At 53.9% G+C, this 14835-nt stretch overlaps 1 protein-coding gene across 1 annotated transcript; it reads left to right on the forward strand.

Annotated features, from left to right (window-relative positions):
* Window positions 1-469: 469 nt before the first annotated feature.
* On the forward strand, window positions 470-11828 carry FKBP15 (FKBP prolyl isomerase family member 15; the record flags this gene model as incomplete). The annotated part of the gene is made up of 12 exons (XM_039388790.1): window positions 470-572; window positions 2361-2393; window positions 3897-4068; window positions 5061-5197; window positions 5445-5600; window positions 6032-6184; window positions 6506-6598; window positions 7030-7140; window positions 7916-8023; window positions 8228-8970; window positions 9380-9470; window positions 10143-11828. Coding segments are annotated over 12 exons (1975 nt in total), but the record flags the coding sequence as incomplete, so codon positions are not given.
* Between the last annotated feature and the right edge of the window lie 3007 nt (window positions 11829-14835).

The following is a 14835-nucleotide window of genomic DNA, read 5'->3' on the forward strand; positions in this document are numbered from 1 at the left end:
CTCCCCCTTCTCTGCAGGGCCTGTCTCCAAAGCTGGGATTTACAGTAAAAGTGAGTGTGTAAAAAGGGGGAAAAAACCCTCCTGCTGTCTTTGAGGACACTTACCCTGTTTATGGGTATTGCTTGACTTTTGCTGACTCTTTAGTAGGGGGGAAGAAATTGTAGGGAATGTGGTGTCCCTGGTTCAGCTGAGCTGATATCAAGGTATCGAAACTCTTGACTGTGTGATAGGAAGGTTATACACTTCAGAGAGGTAAAGCATTTATCCCAGCTGATAAATTCTGTGCCAGGCACACCCATTTCACCCCTCTGAGACCAGACTCTTAGTGCAGGACATCATACAAAATGGCCTGGGACTTGTCATGAAGGAAACAGAACTTCTGTGCTTTGAGATATCACCTTTCTGAATGAACCTTCTGTTCCAAGTCATGTGTTTACAGAAATGCTCATGGAGTCTCCTCTGTTCACAGGTATGTGGAACAAAGTAACCTGCTGATGGAGCAGAGGAACCATTCACTGCAGACAACAAACGAGAACACACAGGCAAGAGTGTTGCATGCAGAGCAGGAGAAGGTAATGGTGACATGAGCAGCCAGGAAAGGGGCTGGTTGTTGCACTAAAACATGCTGAATGAAGCTTTCTTAGTCAAGGCTTAGGCCTTGTCTTCTAAGACAACTGTAGTTCTGAACTTTGTTTTGAGAAAAAAATTGAATATTTTGTTGACTTTCATGACAAAAGCAGCGCATATATAACTGGATATAACTGTAGGTCTTCATGCTTTAATGTTAAGTGATTTATCTGTGCCTGATTTATTGTTAACTGTGCAGCTACATGGCCAATGTGTTGAGGAGTTTTGTGTGACAGGACTTTTGAGTTGAAAATACTTCATTTATTTGGTTGCAGTGACAGTTTTTTATTCCTTCTATTTAATTGTTTAACTATTCACTCTGTTTAAACAGAGTGAATGTAGCTTTAAGAAAAATTATTTCCTACTAGAGTTTCTTCACTGCAGTTTTGCACTTTTTGTAATACTAATCAAGAGATGTTTGTTTCTGCCAATAACACATTGTGGTTTTGTGAAAGGGACTGTTGGGTAATAGCTTTTAAACCAGCTAAATGCACTTATGCATGGCTGCATATCCTGCATATCCACTTAGGCCAGCCTAGCCCAGCTGGGCTGGCTCTGGGCTCTGTCACTGCATGGTGTCTGCTCTGCTTTCTCAAGCACCGGCTTTTTAAATTACACCAGGCCTTGCCCTGAGCTCCCCTGCTGAGCTGTGTATCCTCCAGTTCAAATGTGAGCTGACAAGTGCTTGCTGTGCATGAGACCCATAACTTGGGGCACCTCAAAATGACACAAACTGCAGCTTTCCAGAGTGTGGTAACGAGCAGAGCAGGGGTGGCTGATAATGGTGTGAGCAGACAGGGAAGGGGGGCTGTTTTTCCACCCAGAGCCCAGGCTGCATACCCATAATGTGTGGGCAGTGTGAGAGATTCTAACCAGGAATAAGTCAAATTGAAATAATGAATTAAATTCCTTTCTCTCAGTGAGGACAGCATCCAGCTTGCACAATAAGTAACTTGGGGAGGAATCATCTTTTGGAAGTATGAGAGATGATCTTCAGGAATCTTTTGGGCCTCATCTTCAGTAGGACCCCCCTTGATTCAGCAGTCACTGCCTGGGTGATAATGTCACACAAACAGACTTCAGGCCATACCAGCAAAGCCATGACTTGCACTGGGAGAAGATTTCCCCTGGTTCTCTGAGAGTATTGACTGTAAATGTGAAGGCTGGTATTCCTTCCTCTTCCTTTTGTCTAACCCAGCTTGCCCTGTGACTGCAACCCCTGAGATCTCTAGGGACAGACAAAACCAGGGAGGAGAATTCTAAGCTATTTTATCTATTCTTTACTTACAAATAAGGACTCACCACTTGTTTGGTGGCACAGGCCAGGCAGTTGTACCCAGGGTCACCGGGAAGAGGTGTTAGTAGGGTGCTGTTTTGGGGTTATAGATCTTTGGCCCTGGCAGAGCACACCACAGCTTTAGGGGAAAGCTTTGTGTACCAAAAGTAACACCCCACCTCTGCAGTGCAGGGGAGGGGTCCCATGCAGGACTGTCCCACCTCTGTGGTGTGTGACATACCTGTAAGATGACCTTTAGTGTTGTTCTTTTTACATCAGGCTTCACTACCTTTTTCTGCCTAAGCTTTCACAGTTCTTGGAGTAATTTAAAGGCTTCTCTGGCATGCCTTGGGCTCCTGTTGTATGACGCATTTTGCTTTTCTGCTGATGAATGCCTCTGCCTTTCAAGTTGTGTTCTTAACCCTTCCTGTTTCCTGTCACTGCTTTCTCTTCCCAGCACATGCTGCCAGTGGATCGGGGCTGGGACCAGGTGAGGCAGTGTCTGCTGACTGTGTAGGTGACAGATGGTTGTGCCCCAGGCAGTGCCAGCCCAGCTTCCTCTTGAACCAGCTACAAACTGATTGGCATGAAAAGAATTGTCCCAGACTTTGAATTAGCACCGATTTCCACTTGGAAAAGGGCTTTATAATGGGCAGTGTAGCCCCACCGCCCCCTCATTTGGGGAGCCCTTTCCAAGAACTCTGTCACATTGCTGCTGGTTCCACCTCTCCATGGGAGAAACAGGATATGATCATATCATTGTCAGAGCAGGTACAGGTCACACAGGATTCTTCCTGAGAGCTGGAGCTGAGCTAGTATGGACACTGCAGAAACTACATCTAGTGACACTTCCTGCCACAGGAATTCCCATTTTTGTTTGCTTTATTTGCCATTAAAGGCAAAGGCAAGTGTTAAAATAACCTTTCCATGTGTTTCAGCTGTGCCATGGGTTTGGTTTTAGCATGCCAGGAGTTACTATGGCAGTGAGACACTTATGGAGACATAAGAGGACAGCAGATCTGGTGTTAGCCAGTCTCTGAAATGCTGCCTCCTCTTTAAAATGAATGGTGTGGTATCCCAGCCCTCAGGGTCAGCACATAGTCATCCTCACCATAGTTGGAGCAGTTTTACTCACAGCTCTTCTCTGCCAGAAGGTGTTGGTCTTAGTCTGAGGAGAATTCTCTTATGGAGATAAAGCAGAGAGAAAATCCAGTTCTCCTGAACTTACCAGTAACAAGACAGTGAAAGCCTGCTGGGAATCTCAAAGCAGGCATGGATGTGGAAGCTGTTTAGGTGTTCCCTGTGCAAGTTCTGTCTTTGCAGAGCATCCTGAATTTTGTGTGTCGTGCAACGAGATTGGGAACGTGACTTTGTGTCTTTGTCTTGGTGCCTTGAGCCTTTCCTAATGTTGTTTGCAAGTTGTCTAACAAGCTGTACTACTGCCTGGCTTTCTGTGAGTCACTGAACTCAGCAATACTGAGTCTAAACAGGTCAACAGAGGACTGTGAAAACTCTGCTCTGAAATGTTGGCCTTGCCCATGTGGGCAGCTCGAGGTCTGCTCTGGGGGCAAGGTGCTCTTTTGGCTGGGACAAGCCTGTGTTTTATGTGGCTCCTCAGGGATTTGTAAGCTTATGGAGGATAATTAGATATTGGAGCCCAGGCTTTGGTGTTGTCATACCCTGAAAACTCTGAGCAGAGCCACCACACACAGTTACTTAGCTTGAAAACACTTGAGCTTTCCAGGAAAACTCACTGAGTGGAATTAATGTGGTGACGAGGTTCTTGGTGGCCTCGTGCAACTTTCTAGTCAGTGTGGGCAGGTTACAGCCAAATAACTCACAGTAACATGGCAAAAAAGTTACCTCTGCCTCTTCAGTGTGGAGATGTGTTCCCTGATAAAGTCTCCAGCACCTTATCAGCTCCTCCTGGGAGAACAGTTCCTCACACATCCTTCTTTTCCTTCCCTTTTCCCTGCTCCGTTTTTCACTGCAGGCCAAAGTTGCAGAGGAGCTGGCAGCTGCCACAGCCCAGGTGTCCCAGCTGCAGCTGGAGCTCACGGCCCACCAGAAGCAGGAGATGGCCCTGAGGACTCAGCTCTCTGCGGCCGTGCAGGAGGCCGAGCGGCACGAGGCACAGCTCAACAGGCTGCAGGCACAGGTGGCAGGTAAGGCTGCTCCTGCCTGTCCCCCGGGAGCCCTTCATGTCCCTTGTCCTCTTTTATAAGTCGTAGTTTTTTCCCTTTTTTTCCTGGGGTATCTGCTCCTGCTTTCCCCAGCACCGGTCACAGGGTATGTGTGCACTGACATGTCTGAAGGATGTGTGCATCCTCGTTACTGCTCAAAGTGGCCAAATCATCCTGTCACAGGGGGGATGCCTTTTGTACAACAGTCTCTTGGTGTTTCTGTCCAACATCTTACAGAGGACCTGGAGATGAGGGGGTGAAAAGTTAAAAGCTGAGGGGTTCATCCCCCCGTGCTGGGCACTGGTGGGGCCTCACCCCAAATCCTGGGTTCAGTTGTGGGCCCCTCACAACAAGAAAGACATTGAGGGGCTGGAGCATGTCCAGGGAAGGGAACGGAGCTGGGAAGGGTCTGGAACACCGGGAGCAGCTGAGGGAGCTGGGGGGGCTCAGCCTGGAGAAAAGGAGGCTCAGGGGGGACCTTCTGGCTCTGCAACTCCCTGACAGGAGGGAGGAGCTGGGGAGGGAGGTCGGGCTCTGCTGCCAGGGAACAAGGGACAGGATGAGAGGAAATGGCCTCAAACTGCACCAGAGGAGGTTTAGGTTGGAAATCAGGGAAAATTTCTTCACAGAAATGGTTGTTAAGCATTGGAAAGGGCTGCTCAGGGCAGTGGTGGAGTCCCCATCCCTGGAAGCATTCAAAAAGCATGTGGATGTGGCACTTGGGGGCGTGGGTTAGTGCTGAACATGGTGGTGACTCTGGATTGACAGTTGCACTTCATAACCTCAAAGGCCTTTTCCAACCTTAACAATTCATGATCCTGTGAGAAGCGTGGCCGTTTCACCGGAGCTCTTGATAAATTCAGTCCCCACTGCAGGCACCAGCAGAGTTATTGACTTCGTTGTGCAGGAGACACTGTTCCTCCCCATCAGCCCCCAAGTGTGTGTAGCACTGAAACCCCACTCTGGTTTTGCAGAGCTCCAGGAAGCCTCTGAGGACACTCGGAGCAGATTCAAAGCTGAGAAGCAGAGCCGGAAGCAGCTGGACATGAAGATCACGGCGCTGGAGGAAGAGCTGACGGACCTGAAAGTGGAGAAGGAGACCCTGGAAAGGGTATGTCCAGTGCCAGCACCAGAGGTGGAGGTTTCAGTTGTTTGCTGAAAGTTAACCCAACGTTCATGCTTTTAAATACACAATTTAAGTAAATCTTGACTCATCTGCAGGCAAAGATCCCTGTGCTGGTGGATCCTTGGTGCTGATTTACTGTGATAAGGTTCCCTGCTCTGAGAATTTCTTTCTGCTTGAGGAAGAGAAGCTGCTTTGGTGCAGTCTGGCCTATTCTATGTGGTCTGTATTGCAGAATCTTGCAGAGAGGAAGAAGAAATCCCTCTCAGAGAGAGCTCAGGCAGAGGAGGAGATGGAGGAAATACGCAGGTCGTATCAGCAGGAGCTCGACAAGCTCCGGCAGCTGCTGAAAAAGGCCCGGACTTCGACTGACCAGGCAGCAGCAGAGCAGGTGAGGGGTCAGGGGAGTTCTGCTCCAAGTCTGGAAGGCCTGTAGGAAACCTACAGGTAGGAAATAGTTGTGAAAATGCTCAGGCAGTGGAAGAATGAAAGCGTTACCTGCTTGGTTTTCAGGGTTAGTGTCAAACAGAGGAAAGGAGAGGGACCGAGTTGAGTTTGTAGTAGAGAGAAGAAGACAGGACTGCTGAGAAGTGAGGGGCTGCTTAGAAATATGCCAGATCTAAAATCTGAACCAGACCTTCTGTCCAGCCTGAGGGGTTGTGGCTGGATCAGGGAGGTGTGGGCAGGAGCAGCTGCAGGGCTGCACTCTGTGTGTGGGTGTCCCAGCCCAGGGCAGATGTCCAGCCCCAAGCTTTCACCACTTGTGCAAATACAGATCACGTGTGGGTGTGTTCCTAATGATCTCTCTCACTTGATGGGCAGCTGTCACTCATCCAGGCAGAGCTGGAATCCCAGTGGGAAGCCAAATGTGAGCGTGCCCTGGCCTCGGCCAAGGAGCAGCACGGCCGGCAGTACCAGGAGGTGTGTGAGCAGAGGGACTCCCTGCAGCAGCAGCTGTCCCAGCTGGAAGAGAAGGTAAAGGGCTGCTCCTTGTTGCTGAAATGGAATGCTAAATAGCCAGTAACTGCAAAGAACATCCTCTCCCACCTAATTGTGACTTGACTTCTTAATTTCTTGATGGTTTTGGAGCTTAGTCTCGGCTGTGGGATGTGTCTGCACGTGCAGTTCCATGGGTTGGTGGGCTCACGAAGGAGGGAGAGCCAAGCTGAAGCAACAGCTACAATCTCTCCTGCTTATCTGCACTGCCCTGAGTGGCTGTTTCTGAGCAGAAGCTGTTGTGAAGTGGGTGACACTGCAAGGGGCTGTAACTGGGGGGCTCTGGTTCTTGTGTTTCAGCTCACAGCTCTAAAACACTCAAAAAAAGCAGAGGAGCAAAAATTGTCAGAGGTTCAGCAACGTTTGGAGGAACTGGAGCCTATCCAAGAGAAGGTAAAGGGAATAACAGAGCATCTGGATGGGAACTGGAGTTAGGGATCACTAGCCTGAGTATACCTGTGTCCAGAAGAACAAGGATGTGAGTTCCAGAATATGAGAGGGAAGGGATAATGTCACTTGGCCTGCAGCAAACCAGAGGAGGTCCAGTGATGAGACCAGCCCTTGCTTCACTGGGATCTCAGGAATGCTGCACCCATTCTTGGTGTTACTTGAGAAGCTGATGACACAGCTGTGGCTCTCCAGGGGTCTGGCTGGCTTGAGTGGCCTTGTTTTGATGCCGTTGCTTTCAGCCAATTCTATCAAAGCCCTGCTTAAAACTGCACTGAGGTTTTACCTCAGTAAACCCCCCCCAGATCCCCCATCCCTGGTGAGGCTCATGGTGGAGGTGCCTGTGGAGCTGCTCTGACTGTGGTTTCCCTTGGCAGTTCTCAGCCCTGCAGGCAGATGCTGTGGTGCTGAAGGCTCGCTATGAAGAACGGATCCGAGCCCTGGAGAGGGGTCAGGAGGGATCCTCACCTGCAGACTTCACTGAAGAAGTGAGCTGGACTCTCCAATACTTCTCCTTACTAAAATCAGTTTGCCTTGATTTGTTCTCTTTGGGATGATATAAGGAAAAATACTTTTTTTTCCACAGAGCACTGTGTTTTTAGTAGCCAAGTCCACAGAGGAAGGAAGGGTGGGATCTTAGAATCAGTCATAGAATGGTTTGGGTTGGAAGGGACCTTAAAGATCATCTCATCCCACCCCCTGCCATGGGCAGGGACACCTTCCACTAGCCCAGGTTGCTCCAAGCCCCGTCCAACCTGGCCTTGGACACTCCCAGGGATGGGGCAGCCACAGCTTCTCTGGGCAACCTGTGCCAGGGCCTCCCCACCCTCCCAGGGAGGAATTCCTTCCCAATATCCCATCTAACTCTACCCTCTGGCAGTGGGAAGCCATTCCCCCTTGTCCTGTCACTCTTTTAAAAAATAGTCTCTCTCCATCTTCCTGCTGCCCATTGTTGCTTGATTTTTTTTTTTTGGTTGAGACTTAAGATTTGTGGTTTAGATTTAAAAATTGAAATAATAGTAAGAACTAAGTGCCAGTCTTGGGCATGTGCAACCTGCCTCAGTTTGGGAGGGATGGGTTTGGTGTATATAGAATGGTTCTGAATGAAGGTGGTCTGGTGTGTCTGCATTATGGGGATTCTTTAAAAAACCACATGTGTGCTTGCATTTATTGTTTCTTCACCTGGAGAAGGGCCTGATGTTGAGTCCAGTGCTCTACATAGCAATGAATCACATCTTTGTTTCCTGCCTTGCTCTTTTCCAGGTAAAGAAGATCATGAACAGTGTGTTTCAGTCCCTTCGGGGTGAATTTGAGCTGGACGAGGCCTACAGTGGCAGGACAGTGCTGGGGGTTGTCATGAACACTATCAAGGTACCACAGTCATGAGAGACACGAGGTGATTGGTGTGGGAGAACAGTTCTTGGGCTGAAGACTCAGATCTTTGTTGTGAGTCCGAAATAACAGTGCAGCAGAATTTGTTGTGGGTGCCAAAGCAGCCCAGGAGTAGGAGTGATGCAGAAACCTGATGGTTTGTGTTCAGTGTACAACCCACGTTCTCTCTGCTCCATTTTTCAGACTGTGACACTGGAGCTGCTCAACAGGCAGCAGGAGAAACCAGATCATGACAGTGAAAAGGAGGAATCTGGAACAGTGAGACAGGAGGGGTCACCTGGAGCAAAGGCTGACCACCAAGAGTCTGTGCAGAATAGCCCAGCACAGAGTGTTGCATTCCCATCTGATCCTGGGGAAACAACCACAGGGCCCATGGTGTCTGAGCAGGAAGGCAAGACTGCCCCTCACTCTGCCAGGCCTGGAACTTGTGAGGAGGAGCAGGGGACGTGGAGCAATGGGGTGGCAGAGGAGCAGAAGGTCCAGGGGGAGCATCTCTCTCCCACAGCCAAATCCCACCTGGATCCTGAGACGGGGCCTGTACTTGCAGGACAGCCTATTCCTGAGAAGGAGCACAGGCAAGAGAGCAATCCCACTGGGAAAGCTGAGCCAGAACACAGTCCCTCCAGAGTGTCTTTGCAGGCAGAAGTTGCAGAACCTTCTGTTCCAGAAGCCAAGCCAGAAGTGGATGTGGCAGCACTTCCAGCAAATCCAGCTGTGGAGCAGAAGGCAGAGGAGGCTGTGGGAGGTTTGGAGCCTCCTCCCTTAAATGGGGAGGAGGGGAGTGGCTCAGACCCATGGGATGGAGCTGGCCCTGAGAAGGAACAACCTGCCTCGGTGTCCAGCACAGCAGAACTGGGCTCAGCTGTCACCAGAGAAACCCCAGGACAGCAGGAACGGGGCTCCAGCCCCAGGCAAGGAGATTCCAGGTAAGGTGTGATGCTGGGATTCCACAGTGCCCCTGTCCTGGTACAACTGTGCCACTGTTGCAGGGCAGGGTGTATGTGGGGCCTGCAGCACCCTCAGGGTGCTGGCACTGGATGGCACAAGCCAGGAGCTGGCACAGTCCAGGCTGCCAGGGCACAATCCACTGGGAACAGCCACAGAGCAGCCCCCTGTCTGGTAGAGCCAATGGAGAACGTTCCCAGGGGAGTGTGCAGTTCCTGTACAACCTGATACTGGAGGCTGCCAGGTCCGAGTGTCACCCTGCACTGGGGAACAGTTTGTGCCTTAAAAGTTTGTCTCTGTGACAGAGCTTTGACATCACTCTGTGACACAACCTGTAAAACCAAATCCCACCCTCTGGGAGTGAGCTGTTCATTCTTTATCTCCTTGCAGCCTCTTTGAGGATGACAACTTCTTTGAGACAGCATCTCCTAAACCACTGAAGCCTCGAGTTCCCTCTGAAGAAGAGGATGAGGAGGAAGTGGTATGTATTTGGGTCTTTCCAGCCCTGGTTCAGGCATTAACCTGTAGCTTGGCTGTAAGATCCTCCCCATTGCAGGGAGGGCCTGGCTGGCTGCTGCTGAAGCTCAGAGCTCCCCACCCATTCCCTGTGTAAATCAGGAATATCTGGTATTGGTGATGGAGGTGGGAGGGGGTTGCCTTGGCTGAGAGGGTGATGACAGACTGCTGCTGGCATGAAGTCAGTGGGACTTGCCAGGTTAATGGAAGGGTTTTAGTGTCTGGCCCCTCTCTGATCCCTGTTAGCCTGTAAGGAGCTCCTGGAATCAGAGGCACAGAATCCTTAAGGTTGGAAAAGATCTTTGAGATGATTGGGTCCAGCTGTCAGTGTAGCACCATTCACCATTAAACCTTGTCCCCAAGTGCCACATGCACACATCCCTGTCACTCCAGGGATGGTGACTCAACCACTGCCCTGAGCAGCCCATTCCAACACTCAACAACCCTTTCCATGAAGGATTTTTTCCTGGTATCTAATCTAAACCTAATCTAACTGTTAAGACATCGTATGAGACATAAAAAAAACCCTGGTAATGAGGCTTCCTGTCCCTAACTCCTTAAAGCTGATGGAGCAATTTGGGTATCAAACACCAGGAAGCTGCTGAGCCTGAGCGTTCCCCTCTGGTTTGCCTTGCAGAGCATGAAGGGGCGTCCCCCTCCTGCCCCACTGTTTGGGGATGATGATGATGATGATCTGGACTGGCTGGGATGAAGGTCTGGCTGGGATGTCTCCTCTGGGCACGGCCTCTTCCTGTGCACTGAGCACTTGGCGAGTGGGACACTTGGGAATGAGCAGGGACTTCCCTGCAGTCCTGCAGGCTGAGGGGGCTGAGAGCAGTGGCTCTTGTTGCACTCGTGGGCACTCAACCCTGTTGCTCTGAGCTGCCAAACACACGGGGGTTGGAGTGCAGGAGCCAAACAGTGCCACAGCACATCCTGTTGCTGTCCCCCTCCCTGAGCCCTGGATTCCTGAACCTCAGACTCCCTCCAAATAGGAACTTTGTGAAGTGCTTTGGCAGGACCCTGCAGGGGGAACAGCCTGTTTGAAAAATCAGACTAAAATCTCCTTTTCTCTCCCAGTGAAGATCTCCTTGGAATACTTCTTAGTGCCCAGGGTGGCTCCAAGATTCCCTGCACCCTCTCACCACTGGGTGTGAGCCATGTGCTGCTGGAGATGAGACTCTAGACAGGGCTTCTCTTGTGAGCCGCTGGCTCTGCACAAGCAGGGGGGGCCCCTGGGGGCTGAGGTGGTTCGGGTGGGCACTGAGGCAGAGCTGTGGCACGGGTGGTGCTGGACCAGGGCCCTGTGAGTGGTGCTGACCCTCAGGGCTCTGTTAGACCAACCCCCGGTGATGGCTGAAGGAGCCCAACCCCTGGCTGTGTGTTGAGAAGGAACCCCAGGGCTCACAGAGACCTCCCAGCCAGCTCCTCTCCTCTGGCCAGAGCTGAGGGGATTTTTGCTGGGCTGTGTTTCCCTGGCAGTGGGAGCAGCAGCACAGTCCCTGCAGGCAGCCCAGCCCCTCCCCTGTGCCTTTGGCTCTGCTGCTGTTCAAGTGTGACCATCACAGCACAAAGTAAGCCCCAGTGATGGTGAACACAAGCTGTAACCACCCCAGGCTGTGCTGGGCAGGTGGGGTTTGGGGTGTAACCCCTCAGTCTGAGGGAGCCAAGAGGGGAAAGGAGCGAGGACAGAGCTGGGCAAACAGCCTGGGGCTCTCACAGCACTTTCACTCTTCACTCATTGGCACTAACACAACCTAAACTAGCAGCCCTTGATGTCTTTAAAACAAGTAACTCCTTTCACTTAATAAAATGAAACAGCTTAAACTGAATCTACTGCAATTTAGTTTCTACAACTGCCTCTAATCACCTGTGACTGGAACTACTCTGTGTCTTCCCAAAGGTGATTTCTTGGGAGGAAAACACCCAAAAGAGCACTGGATGTTGCTGTTGGGGTGTGGGGCTGGTCCCTGTCCCTGCCCCACCCCCTCAGTGCCACAACTTGCCAAATGCAGCTAAATTTGGGCAGAGACCAAAGCCTGTGAAACAGCCACCCTGGTGCCAGGTACCTGAGCTGGGGCTTCCTGGGAGCCACTCCAGAAGTTAGTGCTGACCCTGATGGTGTTTGGAACCTGGATTTTCTCTGGGGCTCCTTGTGCTGCTCCCAGTGTTGGGGCCCTGATGTGGCCTCTGTCCATGCACTGTCCCAGGAGAGGTCATTGCTCATAACTAACAAGTTCCACTTCTTGTTCCCTGTTACAAATAGACAACCTGAGGGATTTGCATTTCACTTCTTGGAAAATAAAGTGCAATTAAACCTGTATTTTTTTGCTTGCATGGGCTTTACTTTAGTCTGGCTTCATCTCTCACTTGAAAAGTGACTTAAATCAGGAATAATCTGATCTAGGAATCTTCTGGGCATGTTCTTGCTGAGCCCCTCTCCTGGGGCAGGAGAGCAGGTCCCCTGTGCTGTGACTGTGGCTCCTTGGGCTCTCACCTTGGACAGTGTCAGTGCCAGCAGATGAAGCACCAAAGAACTGTGGTGGTCACAGGGGTCACTCACCTGGCTCTCCTCAGGCTTTAGGGAAGGGGGACTTTGGGAATCTCACAGGGGTTGGCAGCAGCTCCAGCACCCCTCTGAGCTGTTCTGGAGCTGCAGGAAGGTGCAGCCCTGGGCAGGGTTTGGGGTGCTGGAGCCGAGATTGAAACTTGGCCCTCTCACAGCAGGTAACACAACCCCTTCCCCACCCTGCCATCTCCCTCTGCCTCAGCCTGGAGCTCCCGGGTTTTTTCTGGCTCAGTCTCAGGATCTGAATTAACCATGTGTGCACCTGCCTTGGGTGCAGGAAGGGTGAGGGCGAGGGAGCTCTGGAGCCAGCAGGCTCTGGGAGGGATGGACGTGCCAGGGCCAAGGAGGGGATGCTGCTGTCACTGTGAAGGGGCCAATTCTGATCCTGGGTGCTGAGTTCTGGTGACAGGGAGGGACCTTGCTGAGGATGTGCCCAAGAGAGAGTTGTGGGGGGAAGTTGGGGAAGAGGAGCCCCTTCTCCACAGGTGGGCCTGGTGCTCAGCCCTGCCCTGCCTGTGCTGGATTCACAGAAACACCACGGGACACGGTGCTGGGCCCACGTCTGGCTTTAATGGCTCGAGTCTCTGCGGGGCCCATCCCGGCTCCCTCGTCCCTCTACAGGCTCTGTCCGCACAGGAAAGGGCTCTTAGTTGCCTTGGAACAGTTTTCCCCCCAGGGAAGCACTGCAGGACCCTTCCCGTTCCCGATGCCCGGTGGACTGAGGTGCAGCCGGGGGATTTTCCTCCGGGAAGTGAGTGTGGCCCCCGCCGTGTCTCCCGCCGAGCTGCTGCCGTGGGATCCGGAGGGGCCGGGAATGTCAGGAATGGAACACGAGCACGGCCAGACCCCGGGGGGGAAGGAAAGAGCTGCAGTAAGTTAATTTTTAAAGAGTCTGATGCCCCGGGGCTCGTGTGCGGGGCAGCCGAGCGTCCTGCGGGCCCCGAGTGCCCGGGCTGGATCCAGGGGGTGCCGCGTCCCGAGGTATCCACGGGCTGAGCCGTCCCTGCCCCGCCGCTGGGTCCATCGCTGGGGCTGGCTGGGGTGGGACGGGAGCCCCCTCCGCCATCCGGACCTACTTGAGGAAGACGAGCAGGAAGAAGGTGGAGACGATGAGCACGAGGATGCCGGCGGCGAAGCCGAGCCGCAGGTTCTCCATGGAGGCGAGCGGGGGCTGCGTGTCCAGCAGGACCCCCCGGCCCAGCAGCCCCAGCACGAAGCCGCCCGGGGCCTCGGAGCCGCGGCGGGGCCCGCAGGGGGACACGGAGCCGCTCACGGCGAAGACGGGCCCGTGGGACGGGCACATCACCTCCACGGCCACGGGCCGCCCCGAGCCTCGCCCGGAGCCCGGGAGGGCACCGCCGCCTTCCTCCCCATCCTCCTCCTCCCCGCGAGGGGTCCCCGAGGCCGGGGTGGCCCCGGGGGCACCGGGGGGCACCTCGGGCAGCAGCGTCACCATCCTGCAGAAGGGGCAGCTGACGAAGGTCGCGGTGGCAGCGCGACAGACCAGCCTGCGCAGGCAGCGCCGGCACAGCGAGTGCCGGCAGGGCAGCTCCTGGGGGGGCCCCCCGGCCCCCCAATACGCCTCGTAGCAGATCCCGCACTCCCTGGCGGCCTCCGGGCCCGCTGCCATGGCTCTGAGGGCACACAGGGAACGGGGGCACGGCCGTGTCCTTTTGAAGGCGGGGGCGGGCGGTGGCCGTGCCCAGGGTGGGGTGAGGGGGCCAGAACCACCCCCCGAACTCCAGCCCGGCCCCGGGGCCCGGCGGGCACTGGAGCGGCACAGCGGGAACGCTCCTCCTCCACTGCCCCCAAACCCTGCTGTTCTCTGCCTTTTCCATTCCCAAATCCATTGTATTCTCAACGTTCCCCAAGCACCATTTCTGTCGTTATTTTGCTGCAGGACGGGGTCAGCCGTGGGCACAAGAGCCCCGTCTTGCACCCATTTCACAACCCCTGGGGCAGGGGGTGACCCCGGACAGCACCGGCACGGCCCCCTCGGGGCTCCGGAGCCCTCCGAGGGCAGGGGATGGTTGTGCTGAGCACAGGGGGCTGCACAGCTGGGGCTGGATGAGGGCAAAGCGTGAGGATGCTTTTTTTTTAATTTTTTTTTTTTTTAATTTTTCTGCAATCTCTGAAAACGCCCAAGCACCACCTGGGGTGACCCGGGGCATCATCGCGCAGCAGTGCCCAGGCTCCCACGGGATGCTCCAGCTGGTCTGTTCCCATCCACGGCTGACCGGGGTCGGTCCTGCGTGGGGCTGGGGACCTGTGGTGGCCCTGGGGACTCGTGGTGGTCCTGGGGACTCGTGGTTTCCCTGGGGACGAAGGGCAGCCCCGGCACTGCCGACGCGCCGGGAAGTGCTGGCGCTGGCACCTCTTTAGGGGCAGGCGGCGGACCTTGTCCTGAGCTCCTGTCACTCATTATCACCCCCAGCACGGCCCGGGGGCACGAAGGCGGTCACCGGCTGGGGTGGAGGGGGCGGTGGGAAGAGGGGGTGGCGTTGCAGCATCGCTGCTGCCGAGCAGGTCTCGGCTCTCCTCCCCCTCCATCCGGACTCGTGGGGCTCCCCGTGCGATCCCTGAGTGGGACACAGTGGGGGCTCCCTGCGGGGATGGGGCTCTGCAGAGGGTGGGTGGGACCCACCACCCTCCCGCTGCCTCGCCGTGTCTCATTCCTGGGCCAGTCTGACTCCTTCCTGGGCCAGTCTGACTCCTTCCCCCTCCCCGACCCCGGGGAATGCTGAGCACCCCTCTGCCCACA

This window comes from Pipra filicauda, unplaced genomic scaffold (assembly GCF_003945595.2).
Source record: "Pipra filicauda isolate LSUMZ 115617 unplaced genomic scaffold, ASM394559v2 scaffold689_size176454_pilon, whole genome shotgun sequence".
NCBI classification, from domain to species: domain Eukaryota; kingdom Metazoa; phylum Chordata; class Aves; order Passeriformes; family Pipridae; genus Pipra; species Pipra filicauda.